The sequence below is a fragment of the Electrophorus electricus genome, chromosome 4, assembly GCF_041902795.1.
Source record: "Electrophorus electricus isolate QZ-2024a chromosome 4, ASM4190279v1, whole genome shotgun sequence".
Taxonomy (NCBI): Eukaryota; Metazoa; Chordata; class Actinopteri; order Gymnotiformes; family Gymnotidae; genus Electrophorus; species Electrophorus electricus.
In genome coordinates this window covers 37390648-37414861 of record NC_137500.1, presented here as the reverse complement: position 1 = coordinate 37414861, position 24214 = coordinate 37390648, and the positions used below count along the sequence as shown (strand labels likewise).

The following is a 24214-nucleotide window of genomic DNA, read 5'->3' as shown; positions in this document are numbered from 1 at the left end:
GGACATGTGGTTATCACAAACAGTCTGAATACTACCTGATTACCCCTGTGTTTGAGCAGTGTGTGCACAAACCACTATATAACAACTTTATTACAGTCTCAAACATAGCAACGAAACACGGTACTCATTAAAAGATTTTATTTATTATGTGACGATACATTTTACATACTGTGTGTTTAGGGAACCAAATCAATAAACTACTTAATACTACATAAAAGAGCATATAAAAAGTCATAAAAGGAGTTTGCAATGTGTGACAATCAAACCGTGTGGAATTTGACTGTTTATGATTCCTCCCCTGAAAGTGGTGCTGTATGTGGAGCCTATGGAACAGGGCGGAGGTGAGAAAACCAGCAGTGTAACTACAGTCACGATCTAAAAACCTGTTCTCCACACCTAGAAACAACACATCCAGCCGCAACTCCACTTGTACCCACTTGTTTAACGTGGATGTGAGGAACAAACTAACTTCAGAAAAGAAAAAAAGATTAAAGGCCATCTAGTGGGAATCTGTCGCTCCTACTATTTTAACTGCTACCTTCTTTAGCGTTGGCTTGTGAGAGAATTTTCCTTTAGGAAAATTTCTCATGTTAGGTAGAGAGCAGATACAATCTTTTGTATTACAAAAGCTTTCAAAGAATGTTTACAGACATGAAACGGTAAGAGCATCACACTGAAGATAAGGCAAACATTACATGTGAACAGAATGGTTACTACTACTAACTGGTTACTAAAACCTGTTCAGAAAGTGCCTCAGCAGTAGAGAAATCACATTCTGAATTTATGTTCCATGAGGTGGGTGCCAAGAAAGGACATAGATAAGTGAGAACATATATTAGTAAAACATTTTTTTTCATTCATATCCTCAATGTCTCTGCCTCTGAACTGTCTGTTGTGAAAAAGGGTTGAAGTAGTCGGTCCCATTATCATTTCTTGAACACACACTCAGTAATATCAGTGACGTACGATTTTTCACAGCCATACGGTGAGTGATGACAACCTGCTCTTATAGCATTAATATGCTTTGTTTCATATTCACTGCAATGCATTTATGTTTTTACCTGAACATGGGAAATAAACCTATATGAACCTCGATTTAAGTGTATTTATTTTTTGGTAGAATAAGTGAAAAACACTTAAGACTAATATATTTTCAATTACATAGCATGGTCCATCATGACAATAAGGCATTTAAACTAAGTATATTTCCAGTAATAGGGAAAATGTCATACTTAAACCTATTACATTAAAAAAGAAATGAAAGGAAAGAAGAAAAATAACATCACTTACAAAAACACAATTTCATCCATAGCAATTCTGAACTGTCACATTAACAAATTAGTACTGTCCTAAAATATTAGCACATATAAGTGAAATTCCTCTATAAAATGAAATGCAAAGTTATTTTTAGTTTGACACAATAATGAGCATGTTTGCAGCCTGGCCGTTGCTGCCGTTCCATGCAGTGTGCCTGGCACGGATGAGGACCCTTGCTGACTCTTCCTCTCCGGGCTGGCCAAATGTATTATTCACTACTAGGCTTCTCTCTTTGACAAAAGGAGATTTCACCCATAGTTACATGCCACTAAGTCTCAAATGTTCAAGAATTACATACCTCAAAGTATTAGATTCACAACAGTATCATTAAACAACTTTCAGTGTAATCCAAAGTAATGCTCAACCATGACTAGATTTTAGCCCACCAAAATGGAGCCCCACCCCTTCTCTCTCCCTACCTAAGTCAGGTGACGTATGAAAGGAAGGCAGGACTGCCCTAGCCTTTTAAAAACTCCATCAGAATAACAAGGCCCTACCACAAATAAATTACATTCATCTCAAAACAGAAAACAACAATGGTCCATTAACAACGATCAATACCATAACACTACATAATAGTTCTCATATATCTTATAGATCACAACATAAATTATCCTCAGGCATTGACTGCTGAGAAGTAAAGTTACATGAGTAAAAGTCTGAGCAGTGCCTTTGAGTATCTAAACTGAGGATTGTCTAAGTTCTCACATGGCATTGTATCTCCACCCTGAATTAAAACACTCTAAAAAACACATGGACAGAAAGAAAATTAATAAGTCTCCTGTATTGTAAATCTTGGTAATAAAAGATCTATTAAGCATTATGTCAGGTACATATTAAAGAGACTGCAGTGAATCATTGTGAGATGTTCTAGAAATGTAAAGATAAATGTAAAGTTGAATATAATCATAAACAGAGTGATGGAATTTGAAAGCAAACTAATTTAAACCGATATTTTACATATGATTGTTATCCAACGTAACTATATCATTAAATGAAAATGTGCTAACCATGTGCTAATTATTGTGCAGTTTCTACAGCAGAAGGTTTCAGCTTCAGACCCCCTGCTCTACTGCTGTCCCTCCACTGCCCAATGAATTAACCCATGAAGGGCTTGAGAAAAATGATATGATGAACTGAACTGTGTGTTAGAACAGAGAAACCACGAGCAATGCAATGAGACCACGATGGTTGATTCCTGCTATATAGGACATCTTTTTATATTTTAATATTAAGGCTTATTAATGCTTTTTGTCAAGGATTAAAAGAATAAACAATGTTTATGACATCCGTGATCTTTCATCTTTCCTTTTTGTTTAAAACAAGTTTACTTTTTGTGAGAGAGTGACATTGCAGCAAAATAACTGAACATGAACAGTTCAAATCTGTCTCCATAAGTTGCTTGTAAAGAACATTGTTAGGCACTTATACAGAATCATAACAGAATAAATACACAAACCAAAAAAGGAAATCAGGAACAAAATGAACTCAGCCTACTTGGCTCAACTAAACTCAGGCCAACTCAGCTCAACTGAACTCAGCTCAAAGTGCTGGGAATTTTCTAGACCCTGAGTCTAGCTGTGGAGCCCAGACTAAGTAACTAACTCTATACTATGTCTACACCTACACACATTTGCGCACAATCATCTCTTTGATTCATTTTTTCCACTCTTTTTCAATGGCACAGTATCAAGAGAACAACAGAATAGCTTCCATTGTGGTGAAATTATGACTCATTCAGTATGAGATTTACACTCTTAAATCTTAAAGGGTTTAAAGTCATGTGTCATTATTCTGTTTGGCCACTGTTGAAGGTCAACATTTTTTTTAATTTACCCTATGAATAATTTGGCAAACAGTGTAGTTGTTCACTTAATTGAAGTTGCAGTGCTGCAGCTGTGCTCAGGCATGGTGTTAGGTGGCGCTGTGGAGCTAAGAGATCAGCTTACTCTGTTATTCTCCTGCATAGCTTTCAGAAAGCTGTCCGCCATTCTCTTGTAAGTTTTTGACATGTCATCGTTTTGCATGGCTTTGACATGCTTCGGCACTAGGGTGTCAGGTCCCTCCTGCTGCCTGTCCACATGTGTAAATTCTCATACATTAGTATCTCTGAGCTCAGGTAAGAGGATATCCCTCACACTGGGCTTATGATAGTCTTTCTCAAGATACTGCCTTAAAAAAAAGTGCAAATAAAGTCACACAGTAAAATAAGTGTTGAATTAATTCTAATCAACACTGGTAATGGTACTGCGTACTGTATAGTCATATAACTATATAATGTATTAAAATGTACAAGCAAAAAGAATAAGGTTTTGTTCCAGTAAAACTCTTCTAGAAATGTATACATACAATTAATTCCTTGTGTGCTGTGTGTATATTAGACTCTCTATGTGTGTGTCTGTTTATGTATGTGTATGAGTGTGTATATATGTATGTATGCGTGCGTGTGTGTGTGTGTGTATGTGTGTGTGTGTCTGTCTGTCTGTCAACATGCATGTAGCTGTAGTTCTGGGGAGTTGAGGATGCTGTATTCACACACTCCTCGTCTAAGTGTGTGTATGTCACGCTGGCACTCTGTCCCTCTCCTGCGCTCTATTTCAAAATGATCTGTTGTGAAGAGAACAAAGAGGCAAGTTAAAATAAACACTGCACCATCCAACACTTCTCAACTGGAAGAACAGTAGGAGTTATTGAGCAGAGTTCTAATAATTCTAAACTCAAAGGAGACTTCTAATAATTTTTCATGCAATTAAAGATGATCCAAAAGTAGGCTCATCTTTCAAAGTGTGTCCAACAGTAGGCCGTGTGAGAATCTCAAGCTGAGCCTGTGACGTTGAGTCTGTGTATGGATTTAGATGCAGATTTATAAATGAACAGAACTGGACTTCGCGATGTGAAACATACTTTCTACTTAGCACAAATGGATGACGGCTGTTTCATAGGAGACACCAGGACTTCAGTAGCTATCTTTTTTTTTTGTTTGTTTCATTAAAGGGTATTCAGAACAGAAGCATTCATCTGGATTTGTTGAAGCTGTGACTGGCTTTCAACTTCATTGCAAATTCATAATCCATATAAGGTCCCATATATTATAAGGATGTCCCTGGCTGAAAGTCCCAACTAATACAGCCAGGTCATTTAGCACAGAGGAGAGAGTGTCACAGGACCAAGCACAGCACTACCTCCTTTTCTTCAGCTGTAAGTGTAAATTCTGAAATGTGGAAGTGAATTTTTGGTGGCACCAGCGATTAGATTATTATTAATAATATTATTATTGAAGACAGATGTTTTAAAAATCCTTTTGATTTATCCTTGATTGTGGTTGATTGATATGAAGAAACCCACTGATTTAATTTAAAATCTTTCTTAAAAGATTTTCTTACCTATAATATGAACACAACAACTTCTGATAGCTTCCAGTACCAATAAAATCCGAACGTTTTGTTATCAAACACTATCCATCTTAGTTGGCAAACCATTTTATGAGTGTTGGGTACTCTGGGTTTATCTGCTGAACACACACGACCTGTGCTCAGTTCCAAGCTGATAACTAGGCCTAGCAAGCCTTGCTGTAAGTTGCCTGATAGCTGGCTGAGCCGAGGGTTTGGCAGAAGGCCTCATTGGGTGGGCATTGCCTTCTGATGTGGGGCAGACTGCATGCAACAAATCAATTCCAGTTGCTGCTCTGGAGATTGAGGAACTGGCACACTCATGACTTAACATTTCTCCCCTACATTTTGAGATGACACGTGAGTGACCAGTAGAGGGCAGTGATACATGTATTATGAATTTGCTAAAACACTTTCTACTCGAGCCATCATTTATCATGCTTTCCTTTTCTTAAGTGCCTTTGTTTGGTTGTGTTCTCTTGTTCTGCCTCCAGCCAGAGAAACTGTGCTCTGTGTGCCACTGACAAGAGCAGCACAAAAGGCAAACACATGCAAAACAATGACATACAAAGCAGCAGAACATAACTACAGACTGCATGAAGAGGGCGCTCTAAACAGCCGCTGCGAGTGTCTGAGGTGGCAGGAGCTGCTGACGGACCCAGACTACCAATAGCAATACAGAGCGAGCAAGAGCCAGACTTCTCCAAAAAAGTGAAGCTCAGGAAACAGGGCAATACAGGAGATATTCTATCTGCATACATGCCACATTTCCCTAACAGCTTATTGGTTTGAAAAAAAAAATCCATGTATAATGTTTTTGGCTTGGATGTCCACCTGCCATTTTAGCAGGATGTGACCTGTGTTAAAGAATAAACCAATAAGTAAGTCAGGGGGAAATGCGTCTCGACGGCTTATATGTTTAAATGGGTTTGTGCTAAGAGAAAGACATCTGATCTGTGTAAAAGAGGGTATTGATGTAGGTCAGCACTTGTTTAGAACTAAGAGGGTGGGGTCAGTGAGAGAGAGCTTGTAAAGGAGCAAACCTGATTGGCGGTTGCCGCGGCGGCAGCAGCAGCAGCGTAGGGGCTTGCAGCAGGAGCTGAGGCAGTAGCGGGCGGGGCACTGAGCATCATGGGAACTTTTTTCAGGAAGGGAACCATAGAAGCAATGAACAAGGAGGAGCAGCGTTACGGTAACCACAGAATCGTGTGGGATACATCTGAGCTTAAGTGTTTGACTCTGTGTGGGTGTGTGCACACGCGCTTGCATCTAATAAAAAGGTAAAGCCACCATTAAATCAGACCAGCAGATGGCATGCAGACAAGGAGCGAAGCAGAAAAAAGGGAGAAGAATGAACAAGTCCAACAACTTATCTCTAGGACATAATTAGTGCCTTATTACTCGAACCACTTTAAGGTACTGGTTTCGATCGAAATCTAATTGGGGGTTTGATTTTTTCCAACTTCGTCACATGAGAACCCGAATAACTTATACTGATGTTTGGCTTTATTTGTGGTATTAAGATCCACAATAACTGCAGATGGTAGGCGTACATTGACTAATGGAGTCAATAAAAGGTCAGAACTAACAGGAACATACACATATAAACATGCATACACGTAAACATGTAAACACACACACACAAACACACACACAATGCATTATACACTGAACCTCCTACAGCATATTTTAAACAAAGCAAACCCACATTCCAGGCACATATCCAAAATATCAATCTTTTTTTTCTGTACTTCACAGAGGCATCATTTACAGCTACAAAGCATATCTTGATGTGTAATTTTCTTAGATGGGTGTCAATTTTTTTTTGCAACTGGTTTAAAGTGCAGATTTACACCACCATAAAAGAAAGCATAAAAGGAAAGACCGAATAAATTATCGCCTCTATGTGTCAACAAAAGTATTCCGATGAAACGTGAGTGTCACAGAAGCAAGAGCACTACCCAGCAGGAGTCCAGACGTTGCTCGCAATGTGTTTATCATCCCATTAAAGCTCCTATCCCTGGCTGGTTGTTCCTGATATAGAAGGTTGAAAAGGCCAGCCTTATTTTATGACAGAAAAACATCAGTTAGTACTGCGAGTGGGTCATCAGCCACCATCTCCAGTACAGCATTACGTTTCACTTCTTACATATTTGTGTTGGCTCTATGGGATGTGAGCAGGACTAATGTTCGGCTCTGTTTAAGCCTCAAACCTAACTTAATGGAGGTGTTTGGGGAAGCAGGAACGCTCTGACATGAAATCCTGCACGCTTACATACGGCGCAAAGTAAACACAAAGCGCAGCTGGTTGGATACGTCAGATCGCTGCTCATTTAAGCTGTGCATGGCATGTGTTCAAACAAACAAGCAATCTGAGAGGCCATGTGTCTTAAGGCCTATTTCAACCGGCTGTGGGGTCTTTTTAAGTGAGAGAGAACAGGAGAGTAGTGTGGAAAGAGAGAGAGAGGGGCCGGTGGATAAGGTCACAGAGAGACAGCGAGAGAAACATACCGATGCCAGGTCCAGGAGACATGCACAAGACTGAGCCTGCAGTAGCAGTGGAGAGGAGAGAGAGAGTTAATACAGCCAACCTGTTACAGAGCACATCACATACTTCTGGCCCACAGAAGCCATTGCACAGAGATAATAGATGCTTTGGTAAAGATAGGTAGGTAAGCCCACACAGAGGCGTGGAGTGGAGAGAGCCATTAGGCAGAACTGAGGAGCTCTGAGGAGGTTTTCAAATGTGAAAGGGAACAGTATTTGAGATAAGGTGGACCCATTCTGAGCGTGAAGGGATAGGGCTGTAATGCAAACTAGAATGTAACTTGAGGATGTGTGTTAAATGGGTTTGTGTGTGTGTGTTGTGTTGCATGCATGTGCACCTGTGGGGAACAGTGCAGCAGAAGGCTGCAGTGGTGTGCTGGCAAGGGCTTGCTGGTAGTGCAGGACGCTGGGGTTTAACAGACCTCCTGGTCCTCCACTCTTCTCCAGAGCCACCCGCTTAGCCAGAGGCTGCAGCATGCTGTGAGGAAATGCCTGAGAGTGAGAGAGTGAGAGAGAACAAACAAGATAGACAGACAGACAGAAACAGGGAGAAAAAAAAAAAAGTGAATGTACAACATATTAAATGAACACCTCGTATATTTACATAGAGCTCTATAATGAAGTAAAATATTCTTCCCTTCTAGTAAGTTATGGTGTCTACTTTAAGAGGCTGAAACATAAATGTACAAAATATGAGCGATTAGGCCTGGTTTGAGGATTTGAGGGTAAATATCTAGCTGAGGGCACGTGATGCCACAAGCACGGGATGAGCTTTACTGTACTTCAAAATGAGGAAGCAAAATCAAATCTGTGAGTGGGCACCGTACAATAACAGTGGTTTAAGACCATGCAAAGCCAGAGGTGAAAGGTGAAGTACCATGTCAACAGTTGCCTCGAGGGGTCGCTTCAGCACTTTGGCACTTGACTGAGTCTGCACACAGCACGCAGCCAACACATGATGGCAGTGGGCCAATGGGAGTCAAGCGTATTAACATACAGCAAGCACAGGTGCATCATGGGAACAGCGAGAGGTGAGAGGAAAAAAAAAAAACACAAAAGAAATGAAATAACCTGAACGCTGTTTTACTACATAAATAATATGCATGCACACAAACAAAACAGGTTTAATTATTGTTATCTTCATTAAGTGCTAAGCAATCCTAAATTTTGTTAGCTATAGAAACACTATTCCAGCATGAAACTGCAAATACTGATGATGCTTCATTAGTTGCTCAAGACCACCATAACTTAACAAAAAGTTGACATACTACAAAGAATCTTGATGTTAACCCCCACTGCCAATAAAAATGTGCAGATAACACTTGCCATAGTTCTGAAGCCTGAGCTGCTGGCATATTAAAGATAAACTAATGAAGCATGAACAGTGGCCACTTCTGGTAGCAGTGGCCATTCGATGCTTTAAATGGTCCTAAAAAAAGGCGTCAGTCTGCTTGCTGTGTGGGCTTGACTTGGTGTGTTTTGAGGGGGTGAAACTGGGCTCACTAGGTAATCAGCAGCAGCGGTGGTCCGGTTGAATCTTGCATTACACAGTGTGGACTGTATACAGTGCATGTCTGTGTACTAAACCTCAGCACAGCAAGGAGCAGCAGCAGGAGTGTCACGTGTGGGTGCAAGGACTGTGTCTTCTGTTTGTTTACCAAGCCTCACCATTGCAGCAGTTGCAGCGGTGCTCTGCGGGCTCTGAGAGCTTTTCAGGCGCGCCTGTAGATGAGCGGGAGGGTGGAAGTATTTGCACTTCTCTCTGGAGCAGCGGCTCTTCACGTAGTCCATGCACACCGTCACCGTGTTATCAGTGCTGTCTATCATGGGGCTGTCGCTAGGATGGGCAAACCGGCAGTCTGTCTCTCCTCGGGAGCAGTTCCCCCGTTGGAACTCTCGACACACCTACGCACATGGTACAGAGACAGCCCACAATGAAAACAGTAACCTTCAGACTGACTCTTCTGTATGAATGAGTATGTATTTGCATGGGTATGTATTTATGTGTGTGTGTGTATATATGTGTATGTGTGTGTACACTTGTTTGTCTGCACTTGTTTGTTGATGTGCAGCTGTTGTGCACTCGAGATTGAAACTTGGGTGTGTATTGTTACGTCCTGCACCTCCAACTTGTCAGAGCGCAGTGTCTTCTGAGATGAAGAGGCAGAGTTTGAGCTCTGCACCGCTACCGCAGGGTTGCCAGGGACAATCACAGGGTTGCTGGGGAGCATATCTGTGGCAACCAGGCCCATCCCATGAGTGACAGGAGAGAGATAGGGGGAGTAGCTGATCCCGGGCCCTGGCCCCAAACTCTGACTAACAGGAAACGAAGTCTGCAGAGAAAAGAACACCAACACCAAATTAAACTTTTAGTCTTGGTAAGTGAATAAAATCCATCAGTATTTCTTAAGTAAGATGATTAGAAAGGGCTCTAAAAAACCCAAACTGTAACTCCAAGCTGAATATCAGCAGATTGCCAAAAAGCTCTGAAACTCAAGGTGAGTGAGGCTCACGCACCAGGACTCCATGTCTCACCTCAGAACTGGCAAGTAACTTAATCAGTGAGAAGGTAGCCTCTTCTGGATATTAGACTAACTATGAATAAACAAGCTAAGAGGTCTTAGTAATTCTTCCAAACAAAGATGCTGAAATGATTAAAAATTATAAGAAATAAATAAGATAATAATAGCAAAGAGTATTTGGTATAATACTATATTTTCATTTAGACTACATCCACAATCATATTTATGTAGATAATGAGGTCTCGGTGGGTGTAATAGCCAGACGCTTTGCAAAGCACTAGCTTTGTCTGGCAAAGCTGGTTAGATTTTATCACAGAGAAGCGTGATTGGACCATGCGGCGCACATGGGTCAAAAGGTTACAGAGCTCCAGACATTGATAGGCTCAGATCACTTGTGGATAGCGGAGCCTAGCGCTGAGTGGAGTCCAGGGGCACTGGAGATGTGAAGTACCACAGCAGGCAGGCTGGATCCTGGCAGCATGAAATGCATTTGCTGGGCCAGCATCGCTGCGGCAGTCTTCTGCTGGATCAGGTTGTTCCGCCCGTTGATCTCCAGCTGACTCTTCAAGTGAGACGGAGGGTGCAGGTATTTACAGTTGTCCCTCGAGCATCGGCCCTGGAATGCAAGGCAGGCACAGATCGGTGAACTCCACACAGACGTAGCCTGGGGTTACACAAACCAAGCCTCTGTGTATTTGTCATTGCTTGCAGCAGTCTGACTGCTATGTAAGTCATCCCTGAAAAACATCATTGACTCAGCCCTACATTGCAAAAAATTATTAGTTTTAACTTATAAAAGTAACCAGCCTGGTGGTATCAAAATTTTTACTTCACTGAACCTCAGACAATAAATTAACACAAATAAATTGTATAACACAACTTATTGTTCTGTTTGTTATCTTACAAAATCAAACTTTTATGGTGCCAGGTAGCTTAATTCTTTAAATTAAAACAAACATTTTTTAACAATACATAGACTTTGTAAATCTTTCATCTGAAGTATGAATACAAAAAAGGTTACACATTACACAAATCAGAATCAATTCACAATACAGAAATCAGAATCAATTCCTGTACTGAAGTTTTTGGGACAAGACAGATGTTAGAGACACAGCAGTGAACAGTCAAAACTGAATATATTTAACTCATTAGCTGGTAGCAGAGCCTGGGTATTCATATACTGTTTCGTGAGTCAATACTCTGCCTTTGAACTACAATACACAGAGGACATGAAAAGAAGAGCTGAACCGGTCACATTTGTGTGTGTGTGTGTGTGTGTGAACTCATTTCCCATGCTCTTTGGAGAGAGCCCACTCTCCACTGGAGGTCAGCCGTTGGGTTTGGGGTAGGCTGGGAAACCGTAAAACTGGAGCTGAAAAGGTCTTGCTGCCATAATCAGAAGATATGGTTTTAGAAAGCAATAACAAGGGTTATGCTGTAAGATGAACCAACATTCAGATTTTCCAATAAAGTATGAGACTTGGAAAAAAAAGAATAATGGGGGCAAACCAAGTCCCCTTTTCTCCTCCCATTGTAATTTCCAACATAATTAGGGGTTATGAAAGCCAGGACAAGTTTCAGCAAACGTGACTAATTTCATAAACAGACGGATCAGTGAACTCATTAAAATTTCTTCCTGGTTAACTATCCTAATGAATATCCTTTCCAGTGTTCGGCCTTCACGGGATTCCATCACAAGACTACCTGGAATTCAGCACTCCCAGAAGAAGTTAGCATTGATTAGGCTGATTACAGACAGGCCACTGATTTCTATACTGGCCTAATATGTAATCAGTAGCCAGTTAGCATTACCTGAATGTATCATCAGGTTTCAGAGCTGCAGTCCCCGAGGCCCAACATAAACCAATCATTTACATTTATTGAATTTAGCTGATGCTGTTGTCCCCCCCCAAAAGAGTACAAAAACATGAGCAATTGAGGATTAAAGGCCGTCTTCAGGGGCCCAACCATGGCAGCTTCGCAGTGGTGGGGCTTGAACTGGTAACCTTCCGATTAATAGTCAAACACCTTAAGCAGTGAGCTACCACTGGCCCAATCAAATGAGGAATGTTTTATATGGACCATACTTTAACCTTTAACTTATAGTCAGGCACTAAAAATACACCTTACAGTTTAATGACATAATGGCTGCTATGATTTTAGTAGTTATATGGTAGTTTGATTAAATATAGGGGCTCTGTAGTAGGGTGCGTGTGCACACATGTTGTGTGTGTGTGTGTGTGTGCGCGCGCGTGTGCGTGCACGCGTATTGAATCAGCTGATGGGCCAGTTAAAATAAAGGGCCAGTAATAAAAAAAGGCCAGTAATAAAGCACTGCTTTGTGGAGAAAAATGCATTTTCTCAGACGCACAAAATTAAGTCTATCTGTTTTGCATTAGATTGAAGTATTATAGCTCAGCCAGCAAAACATTAACTGTTTGCTGAGATGAGCCTTTCACATTGGAGTCCATTTAGCAGTATATAGACCTCTTTAGAAGGGGGTGGCAGTTTTTCATGTGAGTGTTTTCCTAATGCAGATTACAGTGACGTGTGAGCACGTGTCTGTGAGTGTTACTAGGAAATGCAAAAACACATAGCTATTGTGAACTCACAGTAACTGTAACTGTGTAACTGTAAATGAAAACAAAATCAGAAATAAATCTGTTGAAGTCAAAAAGGATAATACATTTTGTTAAAAAAAAAACAAAAAATACACACACAACTAAGGGAGGTTCATCGAATTAACCTGCATACTATTTTTATGATAATTAGAATATGCTACAACCTCAAAATAACTACATAAAATACAAAGTCAATCAAATGAATTCCACAGCTGAAATGATGATACATCACTGGCTAAGTCACACAGTGATAGTAATATTTTACCCAATTATTACAGTTTCAAATTTCATTCAAACCGCTCAAGTCAATCACCCCTTCCTTTATATTAGAGTGTCTATGTACAGCGACTTTGACATTGGAGAACTGGCATTTCTAGTTCTAGGACCTTCACAGACAAAAGGTGGTTATGGTAATCACCTGAACAAAAAGACAACAGCAGCAAAACTGGAATTTCTGGTTCTAAAAAAAGTAAGCAGTTATAATAATTACACTTAAAACAGCAGCAAAGGGAGCAGGGAGGGTGCTTTTTTGAGCTCATCCCATTCTACTCTGAGAACACAGCAACGAAACTAACTGCAGAAGCAGTAAACCGGACCTTCAAAAGCCTTAGCGTGGCTAACCCATATAAAACCCAGCACCCAATAGCAGAACAATTCTAGGTCACTCACAGAGTGAAGCCTCTTCACATTCTTATTTTTTCACAATACTTTCCCCAGACATCGAGGTATTTCGCACATCAGTTTGGGAGGTGATGCTTGACACAAGAAAAATAATCAAATCTTACATCTCATAGCTGTCTGGTATGATGATATTCAGTTGGCTGTGAAATGGGGAAGTCTTATAAAACAGTTCTGTGCAAACTGGACAACTACTTATTCCAGTTTCATCCATTCCCTACTGTTTTAACTCTGACATACAGAATGTAGTACTAGATATATCTATTTATATCACACAGAACGCTTGATAATTCTGAAATTAGGAAAGTACCAGGTGAAAATTCTGGACTGCCATATTTCTAATGTGACAATAAGTTTTTATTTCCATATTTCAGTGTGCTGATACCAATACAAATTCACATTTTAGCATAAACTTTAAAAAAGATCTTTTAACAGGTACAGCATCATTTGCTTGAAAAATAAATATTTAACATCATACCCTTTCCATCCAACCAATCCTCCGTCAAATAACAAAATCTACACACATAACTAATAATTATCTCCAAAAAACAGCAAAAACACTGGCACTGACATGCATACCTAGCCAAAAGTGAAACATCAACGTGAAAGAAAATACAGATATTTACAGTAGGACTGCATCCCACTGGAACATAATACGGTAACATCTGAAAATGGTCCGTGTCCTTATGTAACTCAATGTAAATATCACTAGTTTGTTGGACTACTCATATGCACAGTTACATGTTGAATTACTAGTTACTAGTGTATGATCTATGCACCTTCTAAACTCACAAACGCCTATGCCCTCCAGCAATGCGGCTCTCAGGGATGGTTTACTCAGGGAGACTAAGTCTAAGGCTGAATTGGGTGGGGGATGGACACAGAGCCACGTGTAGCCGCAACAAGAGTCAGGACTGAAAGACAGGGGGGCAGCGAAGAGGATGCTGAATTAACTTTCCCCTTTCAACTATGTGACCATGAAGTCCCTGAACCATCAGTGGCCTTCTGCTAATTTCCTGATACACTATGAGGATTTTATTGTACAAATTTCCATGTGGTCTGACCTCAACAGCAGTGTGTTTTTTCCCGGGCTTATGAGAAATTGTCGAATGTGCTTCAATGATGAAAATTTTGCAAAAGCAAATAAAACACATTTCAAAGGACACAGTGTTAAGCATTGCAAGCTTGTCCAACATAAAGGTCAAGACATGATTACACCTGGGAAAAACACAACACTACACAGCCGTTCCCAATTGCTGGAAGAGTAACTCACTGTGCTTGCAAAATCAGCCCAAGGTAACTCATGGCTTGCAAAATCTATGCTATCACTTAGAGGATAAGGTAATTCCCAGAGTGAGAGAGCACAGAGAAAAAGAGAAAGAGAGAGAAAAAGAGAGAGAGAGAGAGAGAGAGAGAGAGAAAGAGAGAGAAAAAGAGAGAGAGAGAGAGTCTATATAAGAAATTCTCTCCTGGGATAATACAGAACCTGCAGCTGTGCAGCACAAACACTGGGTCAGAATGCACACTACTGTTCATTTATGATGTTAAAGAGAAATAGAAAACACAAAATAATACACGCTTAAAGATAAGTAGCTAACTAGCCCAATTAAGCATTTACAGTAAACAAGATGATGTTTCATAATCAGATTAGAGAGATTTAAGGTTTAGACACAAACAATAATAAAGGATTTAAAGTTTAGACTAACGCTGTACGATATTGACAAAAAATATCATACCTAGGTATTTATGCTAAAGACCTTGATAATATGAACACTTGATATTTGAAATGATGATTAAATATTGTGTAATTATTTTATAACAAATGGATTTGGAAAATCAATTACTTTCCAAAATATTTAATTAAACACAGTGACAGAACATGCACTGTGTTAGTTTACAATAAGTAGTCTGATTTTTTATTTTTTTTTAAATGCTAAAGAAACAAGGTTGAGTTCTTTCTCTGCTTCTTTCTCCAACTGGAGAAAAGCTTTATGCAAAGGCCAACGGCACTGCTGAGAGTATCATCACCCCTCACTGTGTTTTCCACAGGAACACGTATAATAACACATATTTGTTAAAAACTTTAACAAACATAAATCTAACAAATGTTAAAGAAAAAAAAAGGTACATAAATATACATGCAAAAAAAGTGTTGGCACATATGGAGCACAGCCTGCTTCTTACTCATAATATAATCAAAATTTATACTTTTTAATAAGGCAAAATGTAGCATAGCAATTGCCAGATGTAGCTTGTGTCCAAAGCACTGAAGGTGGATCCATTTATTCACAGTGAGAGCCTCCATCATGTTGGACGTGTTATCTTCTGTAACACAGACTTTATCACGTTGGATGCAATATCTGCTATAATACAGATTTCATGCTGCTTCCTTCATCAGAAACATATCTGCACAGCTATGTTTTTTCACACTAATTTCTACCATTAACTTTCCTCACTCTCTTTCCTCAAAACATTTATTTGAACTCAGTTTGTCCTCTTTGTCAACAAGACGTCTGTTTGGTTTTTACTGCACATGCAGCGCATGCTTGACCCATGTTCCTCTAAATGGCTAAAAAAAAGGAACATACTGCAGCCTTTTAACGGTGTTTATACCATGGTAGAGATACATAAACGGTATATCCTTCAGTGTTAGTTTAGACATCAATCTAATTTTTACATAAAGATAGCTTTACATCCACACACTGTGCTTAGTTAAATTTTAATATGCATCTTGCAAATCAATAGCTGCGTGTGGGCTTACTACATCATGTATTATGTTTCTATAATGACATGGTTTGTATGTGACAACAAAAATCCAAAGCAAAACTTCTGCATGTACCCAAACATTAACAGCTAAAGGAATTAAACAATGGCTGAAATATTCTTACACGCTGTTCTACCACCTCTCTGGCCATCTCCTCTGAGGCTGTCTCAGGGAAAACTGGCTTTCCAGCAGAGATTGACTGACAGTCAGCACAACAGGGGCAAACAACACTATGAAAATGCATTTGTATGGGGGTCAGGCAGAGAAAAAGAGAGAAAAATAAGGGAGGGAGGGAGACTGAGCAGGAGTACGTGATGGGGTCTGGAGAGGTAGCGTATAATCACTCTGAGTGAGGGCTGTTTGTGAGGAGTAAAAGCATGAGCCGGTGTTTGTGTGTCAACATAGAAGGAGCTTATGCTTTAATGACATTAGTATCTAAGATGTGTGCTGAGCAGTGTTTTCCTATTAGCGAAGTTAAGGAAGCCACATTGAGAGCACAGGTGACTACAGTGGTCAAGTAGCAGAGAAATCCATCCGTTCCTGTCTGCTAGTTTCTGGTTCTAAAGATCTCCAATCCCAACTCCTTAAAAACATGGCTATAGAGAAAACTGCCACTGCACGTTTTGGGGTGTCAAGGGAAGGATAAGGGTCAGAGTCTTTAGGGCTGGATGATAGGCCACAAACACACTATTATCCAGAAAACCAGAATCAAGGGTGTCATTAACCTTACTGTGCACACTACTGTCAGTTCAACTTTTCATGGCTTTTCATGTTTGAAAAATGCTGACATAATTAGACTTCAGAGGTTTACAAACCATATTTATGAAACTGAACTTCTGTACCACACTGGACTACTGTAACATTAGTTAAATAACACATATGTAAGTTGCTAATTTACTGTACTTAAAATGAAGATGTTTCCTCCTATAAACACACCCTAATACTTCATAAATTTACTTAAATGAGGAGGATTTTGTCCCTGCTGCCCAGCCTCAAGAGGACACCACTAAAGTAATCCAGCAGCACAGCTCAGCAGTATGCAGCACAGAGAGAGAGAGAGAGAGAGAGAGAGAGAGAGAGAGAGAGAGCTGGGGAAGGGGGCTGGGGTGGAGAGAGACTATATCCTCATTAATCTCAGAGGATAGCAGTGTTAAGGTTCTTTTCTTTCATACAGCCATTTTCTGGTATTTATTTTAACGGCATTCAGGTTTCTTAAATATCCACCTAGCATTTCTTACCTTGAGGGAGTCAAAGCAGGCAATAACTCGCCCGTTGTCCACCTGGCAACTCTTGGGTGGGTGAGCGAACTTGCATTCCTCGTCACTGCGAGAGCACGTGCCTCTCTGGAACTGCCGACACACTTCCAGAGTCAGCCACTTAGTGTCACGAACAGCCGGCAAAGCCACTGACATCGTGCTGACGGACACGGCACGATACACTAAGCAATCGGAGATCTGATAACCACACACAGGCGCTTATCCGCTACGTTCAGGCTGTCGGTCTGTGGTGTAAAGTCATTTATGGTAAAATGGAGACTGTGTTTACTCAGTGAGCTGTCAGTCATATGAGTGAGAGTTTAAATGCCCAGAAACTAATAGGTGAACTGGGCATTCTTTGAGGCACTCAAAACAGGAAGGGCCTCAGACTACCTTTAGCTAAATATTTTGCTTTTATCAAAATGTAATGTTCTGATGAAGCATGTTCCTCCAGCTACTCTGAGAGAGGGCTCAATTTCTTTCCTCTTCCTTTAATTCTCTTTTGGTTGGGGCTGTCACAGGACTCCTCTGCTGTTGGCTCCTGTGAGATGGACTGAATTGTGCAGTCAGGTGGAGTGAGGGATAGTTTGAGGTGGACAGATTAGTCCTCTGATGGAGGTGGAGAGAGAGGGCTGTGGGTGGTGCTCAGGGACAGAGACCAGAGATCAGCTACATGGGGAGTTGTGTGAAAGGCACTTCCTGACAATGGTCTGTTAGGAAAAAGAAAGGGAAAAAAATTAGAAATACAAACTATTACACGCTGCAACAGAATTCAGCAACGAACTGTAATGAACCTAATGGAAGGTCAAGAACAGCTAATTGGCTGACTAACATTTCTCCTGAAGTGAACAAAAGCTCTGAGATAACCCTAATCAGTACTCCAACACTGCTTCTCCAGTATGCGATCTCTTAAGTCAACAGTACTCTGCCAGAGCTGTATCAGATCAGGACACAGCAGCTATGCTATTAAATCACATACCCCAGGGGGACTTGCTGAACACAAGTAGTGAGCACTCACTTCAGAGAAATCAGGATAAGACTGCCCAACAACAATCAAACACATGATAATGCATATAAGTACTATTGATGCTGATGCGATCAGAACCAGTTTCCTAAAGGCATTACAGTGTTAAGATCTTAACTTATAGAAAGATGGTCCAGTGTGATAGTTTACTTGCTTTGCCATCATGTGACCATCAGGATGAGATATCTCAGCTAAGTTAGACTGATCCAAATGGCACCACAAACCATAAATTAAGTTCAAAGTACATTAATCTAGAGTCCAGAGTTGCGTTTTGTCATTGTAATGAATATATAGTTCACTCTAGCATTATAATTACTGTATTACTGCACCATGGTTTTGGATGTTGTAGCTGACATCTTACACTTTAGATGGAAAAAAGAAAACCAAAGAACCAACAGGTTCCTTATACATGAAACCTCTGGACATAAAATAAGGCTTCATGAACACTGAATTGTCAATTATAGAGGAGACTTTGTTACTAAGTGACAACTGCTCATAGGATTGCTCAGCATTCTCCAGATCACCTGGCCTGGTGCATGAGAGACCACCTTGTGTTAAGTCTAATATTGGCAGTTCTCAGCAATCTGAGCTCTTAATGGCAGAACAGTGAAGCAGGCCAGTTCTGTATACCTGCAATCACACAGTCTGCCATCAGAAACCGGAAGTACTAAGGACAATAGACTCTTAATGACCTTGAGGGAAAAGAGATGACTTACGGTGGATTTTACCCTAAATTTTACATAGAAAGCAGCAGGTTTTTGTCTGTAAAGCCAAGGTGCACCTTGTGGAAAGGAAGGTAAGCCATAAACTAATGAGATAGCAAAGCCCACGGTAATGTCAGACTGTTACCACAGCATCTCTCATCTCTCCCCATCATTTTTCCTCTCTGTCTTTTTGTATGCGCATACACCAGCTTCCTGATGATTGCACTGATAAATCTGACTTTGATTGATTAATGCTACTGACCTTGAGCCAGTCTCTGCTACTGTTTAATGAAAATTTAATACCAGCTGAGCTTTGCTGCACCATATCTAAATCGGGATGATGCATGTGGCCTACTTAATGTACTACAAAAAATATAGTACTATCTATTCATATCCATGTACTTACAAAAAAAAAATCTATTAAGTAACAGGAGGTGATGACTTCATAGGAATGGGGAAGGGCAGTAATGACAATATGTCCTTTACTAAGAGAGTACTCCTGTGATAAACTCTTTTGGTTTAACAGGAAAGATTATCTATAAGTACAACTAGTGTTCACTGTTGTGAAAGTAAATAATATGCTGTTTAGTATGTAACTAGCTTTGGTAGCCAGTTTAATACAGCAGCAGTATAAGTAGGCCACCTGCATCAGCCTATTTCAGATGGGCATCATCTCACTCATCTAAATGAAACTCATTTTGTTCTCCCTAAGGATTAAAACATAATTGGGGCAATTGTGTTTTTCTTGCTCAAAATAACTTAAATTACCAGAAGGCATGGATAGAACCAAATACCATTTGCAAACTAAATATATATGTATACAGACAAAGTAGCTCTCAAATTATGGATAAACATTTTCTTGTTTATTATAGGTGGTGAGGAAGGTAGTTTGGTAATACAAAATCTTATCAAAAGTTGCTAGTATACAGTTACTGTAAGTGCATGTAAACATGAGATTTGACTGGTTGTAGGTGGGCAGAGATACTGTTTTACATTCTGCTGCTCAATATTCTGACCTTTGGCTCTGTGTGGGTGTTCCAGTGTTTTTCCTACCGCTGTTTGTCAGAATCACTGGGACTGCAGTATCTAAAAAAGTGAATGTGCTATGATAATTGTCTCTGGTGTGTGAGAGTTATGGCCTTGAGGAGGTGAATTGAGATAGAGAGGTTTTTTTTAGATACTGAAATATTTCTACAAAGAACAGGCACAGTCCACATCCACACACAAATTCTGAAAATAGACAAAAGATTAAAGTTCCAATATTCTACATCTTTTCTTTCAAAATTAATTCATTGAATAACTCCTAATTAATTTGTACATGACCATTTTCCAACCTTTATCTATTTATCTTATAAAATTAAACAGGCTGTTTGTTACTGTGCCTTTAAGAAAGATACGAAATAAAAGAACCGTTTTGATTGGCTGCCACTATTGTGCCTTATTCAAAAGCTCTCAGAACTAAACATGTCTGAGAAGTCCAATGTCAGTGGGTGGGGCTAATCTGTCATAGCCTGTGTTAGCAGAGATATGTAAATGAGCATGTTCTCGTGACATCACACAAACAGTAATTTCAAAACAGTATGATTTTGCATCTTAGATTCCATATACTTATATATATACACACACGCACACGCACACGCATGCACGCACACACACACATATATATATATATATATATATATATATATATATATATATATATATATATATATATAAAATATGTAAAACGTATTTACATAACACTTCAAAATTCTTTATTTCGATAAAACAAGGGAAATTCAGTTTTCCATTATAAGGGCCCTTTAAAACATTTTTTTGTTGTGAACCAGATGGTTACACTACTATGCAAATTACATTGACTGAGCTTAAGTGAAATCACCTCTCAAAGTTGTTGCAATTGTTGTAACTGTAGTAAGAGATGTAGATATTGAAAATTGTAGTAAAGTACACCGAGTTTCCAGAGAAACAGAACATTTAGGACAGAGGTCCTTCATCAGCTGTATAAGCAGAGTGTTTCTGAATTAGTAGTGGAAGGCAGCAGTTTATATATGAAGAGGTATATACACACACACAAACACACATTATATATATATATATATATATAAATATATATATAAATATAAAACACACACATACATATATGTATGTATGTATGTATGTATGTGTGTGTGTGTGTGTGTGTGTATATATATATATATATATATATATATATATATATATATATATATATATATATATATATATATATATAATGTATGTATGTGTGTATTTGTGTGTGTTTCTTTTCTGTCCTATTGAATAACACTTGAATAACACCTTTGTGCTTTATTTGTTGATTTTGATGCTGTTTATTCAATTTAACTTTATTGTAAAGGTATTACAAAATAAATAATTTTGCATTTAGACCAATGTCTATGTCTAAACTAGATTTCACAAAAATCTGCATTATGTTGTAGAATATCACAGCCCTTTAATCATGATACCTCATAATCAGTCATTTATAAACTAAGAGTGATCTTTGGAATGTGTTGCTTAAATCATAAAACAAGGATCATGCCAAGGGCCCTGGCTCACTGGTAATTCTGAAGTGTTGAGCTGAAGCAGTAACTGGGTGCTTTGAGCCAGAGGCGACATGTCTAAATTAGGCCAGTACTGGACTGCACTGATGAAACAGAACAAGCTGATTTTAGCTTACTGTATTTGAAGTGGGTCACTCACTATAATTCAAGGCAAAGTGGCCATTTGCTGTTATCCACTTCATCTGTTATTCTTTAATTTGTTGCATACTAAAATACTGAGAAAGCTGATCAAACTTTTTAGTGAATGAGCGCAAGTCTGGCCTACAGGTCATTAATACTGGCTAGTTTCAAATGTATAAAACAAATTTGATGATGAATGTTTAGTGAGCAAACACAGCACTATCAGAAACCGAATATACCAAATGAAGAAGACATATCTTTATATACTATGTTGTCAACTTATGTCATATACTTCAGTTCGTCCACTTTTGTACATGTGTACAGTTTCTAAAACATTTATATTTAGAACAAAAGCAGCTTCAGAAAACTGAAAGAAAATCTGCACTTTCTGCACCACAGATAGTGCAGATTCCCATTCCCTGCAGAGACTATGGATCACCTTTTTAGCACATTCGGTAAAAAAAACAAACAAACAAAAAAAACGTTGCCTTTCTCTGCACTGCAACACAACCTCAGGGCAATCGTAACCAGGAATTTTCATTTCTCATGTTATAAAAACGAAAGCCTCACCACCGAACAATTATCCAACCTCACCCTTCCTGTTCCTGAAAGATCTTCCTGCTGGACCAGAGCTCACCGTAAACTGAAAAAAAATCAACCTGCACTAAATCTGAAATACGAATTATGGTTAACCTTAAACAACTCTACTCACAAAACTAGCGAGCTAGCTAGTTAATAAAGTTGTCACGGGTAACTGGGCCTATAGCAACGGTCCTATGGTATAAACTCGAAGCAATGCCAGTTTATGAAGCTAGCTTGTTAGCTAGCTACATTCGCAGCAATAAAATGCATCGAAAACGAATTTAAAACAGCTGCAAACGTGCACACTGAAACCACCGCTTATGACACAATTATTACAGTGTTGTACTGAATTAAGGTAACTGAACAGAACTGTAAACACACTAAGATTCAGAAGGACGGTTTATTTTTTTTTACGTAAATTACGTAAAAGTTGCCTGCTGCTTTCGTTATTTCGTGCAGCTAGCTTTGAATCACCCAGCACGGTCATTAAACGTTAGCTAACGCTGAACAACTTGAAACAGTTGGCGAGCTAGCGCTAGCTAGCGTTAGCATAACTTACTCTGGCTCGCTAGCACGACGGCTAACGCTAGCTGGCTAATGCTACAGGCGTTAGCTACACGTCGCCCGGTCGGCGTTCACTTCAGCTTCGTTGCGTCGTGTTACCGCTTTTAACTGCGTCCTCATCATAAAAAAAGGACTAGTTCTGCACGCTGGTGCGACGAGCATTTAAACACGAACTGTTTCAAAAGAGCAGAGGCATGTTGGCTGAGGCGAATAACTTGACACGGTTTCCCACCTGCTCACCTCACGGATCTCCTCCTCACGAAGCGCCGCTAGCCACAACCGAGTCACGGACGGAGGCTGCAACCGCCCAGTGCGGTCAAAGTCAAAGCAAAGCACACGCTAAAAACGGCTGGGTTTCGACTAAAACTCGATGGGCTATTAAAACAGCTCTTAACCCGAATTAGGCTAAGAGAGTTGAAAGCGATGAGGGCGGTTTTTTGGACTGCTAACCGACTACTTTTGCCAACGCCGACTTCCCTCGAGCAACAAGCATTTGACAGCTCGAGTCTGTTTTTCAGGAAGAGCTCGCAAGTTGCAAACGCGGGGGGGGTGGTGGTGTCCATAATCGACTATCGTTACCTATTGAAGACCTATTGTAAAAACAAAAACAATTAATTTGGTAAAAACGAAATACTTTAGTAAATGTTTGCCCGCCAGCTATCTGACAACGTGTCAGTAAAATAATCAGGTGCGGAGGTTGCGGGTACCCCGTAGGCACGCGTGTGGTATGATCCGAGAGGATGTCAGCAGCCGTGTGAGCGGCCTCCTTGTTACCAGGGTAACAGTGATGCTGTAGAGTAAACGTAAGCAGTTATTTTCATCACATGAAAACGTGGGACTGCGCAGCTATTGATAAACACGAGTCTGCTGGTGTCATCGCTGGCGTTGTTTCAAAGGCTGGTTTATCTGTGAATTCCTCAGTTAAGCAAATCACATAATTTTTCACTAACTGTCAAAAATAAAGCAAGCTATATACACTTATAAGATCAAGCCTTTGGAAATATAGCTCAAATAAGATTAGACCTAATACAAACAGCACTAATTGGTTGTGGTTTTACTGGATAACTATGAAGTTTCAGTTCTCAGATATAGGCCCAGAGCCTCATCATAAAAAAAACCTTCCCCAAACAAAATGTTTGCTGGTTAGCAAGAAGATGCCCTACATAGCTATAAAATATTCGTGATGTTTTCATAGGGGAACAACAAAGCACAATAGCCTTTCAATGTGGCTTCTTTCAAGGTGACCAATAACATAAAGATGAACCAGTGCAAGGGTGTTTATGCAATTGTACAGTGCAATTGTAATGTAGAAAATGCACATTGGAAATGCAAATAATTCTTCTGTGGAATACCAGATTGTGTTGGAACTTTGTTTCTTTGGCTGGCATTTCTGAACCAGGACCTGCTTTAATGCCATTCTCTAAGTGCCAGCCTTGGGTAATGCTCTCTCTGTTCAATTAATCCATAAAATCAGGGCTGTTTCCTAGATGCCAGACTTGCAGGATTATAGTGGTCTCCAAGATCACAGGTCTGTTCTTGCTGATTAT

At 39.7% G+C, this 24214-nt stretch overlaps 1 protein-coding gene across 7 annotated transcripts; it reads right to left on the bottom strand.

Annotated features, from left to right (window-relative positions):
• Positions 1-123: 123 nt before the first annotated feature.
• On the bottom strand, positions 124-23191 carry mbnl2 (muscleblind-like splicing regulator 2). 7 transcript variants are annotated; one of them, XM_027014763.3, is made up of 10 exons: positions 22900-23189; positions 17077-17804; positions 10227-10391; positions 9377-9586; positions 8922-9158; positions 8131-8184; positions 7592-7745; positions 7218-7253; positions 5750-5844; positions 124-3924 (listed from the first exon to the last, which is right to left on the bottom strand). In XM_027014763.3, exons 2-10 carry the CDS (start codon positions 17248-17250, stop codon positions 3910-3912), a joined length of 1140 nt encoding a protein of 379 aa, XP_026870564.1. In that variant the 5' UTR covers positions 17251-17804; positions 22900-23189; the 3' UTR covers positions 124-3909. The 7 variants fall into 7 exon arrangements, with proteins under 7 accessions (XP_026870564.1, XP_026870562.1, XP_026870563.1 ...); XM_027014761.3 differs by lacking the exon at positions 5750-5844; XM_027014762.3 differs by lacking the exon at positions 5750-5844 and having other exon boundaries at positions 22908-23189.
• Positions 23192-24214: the final 1023 nt, after the last annotated feature.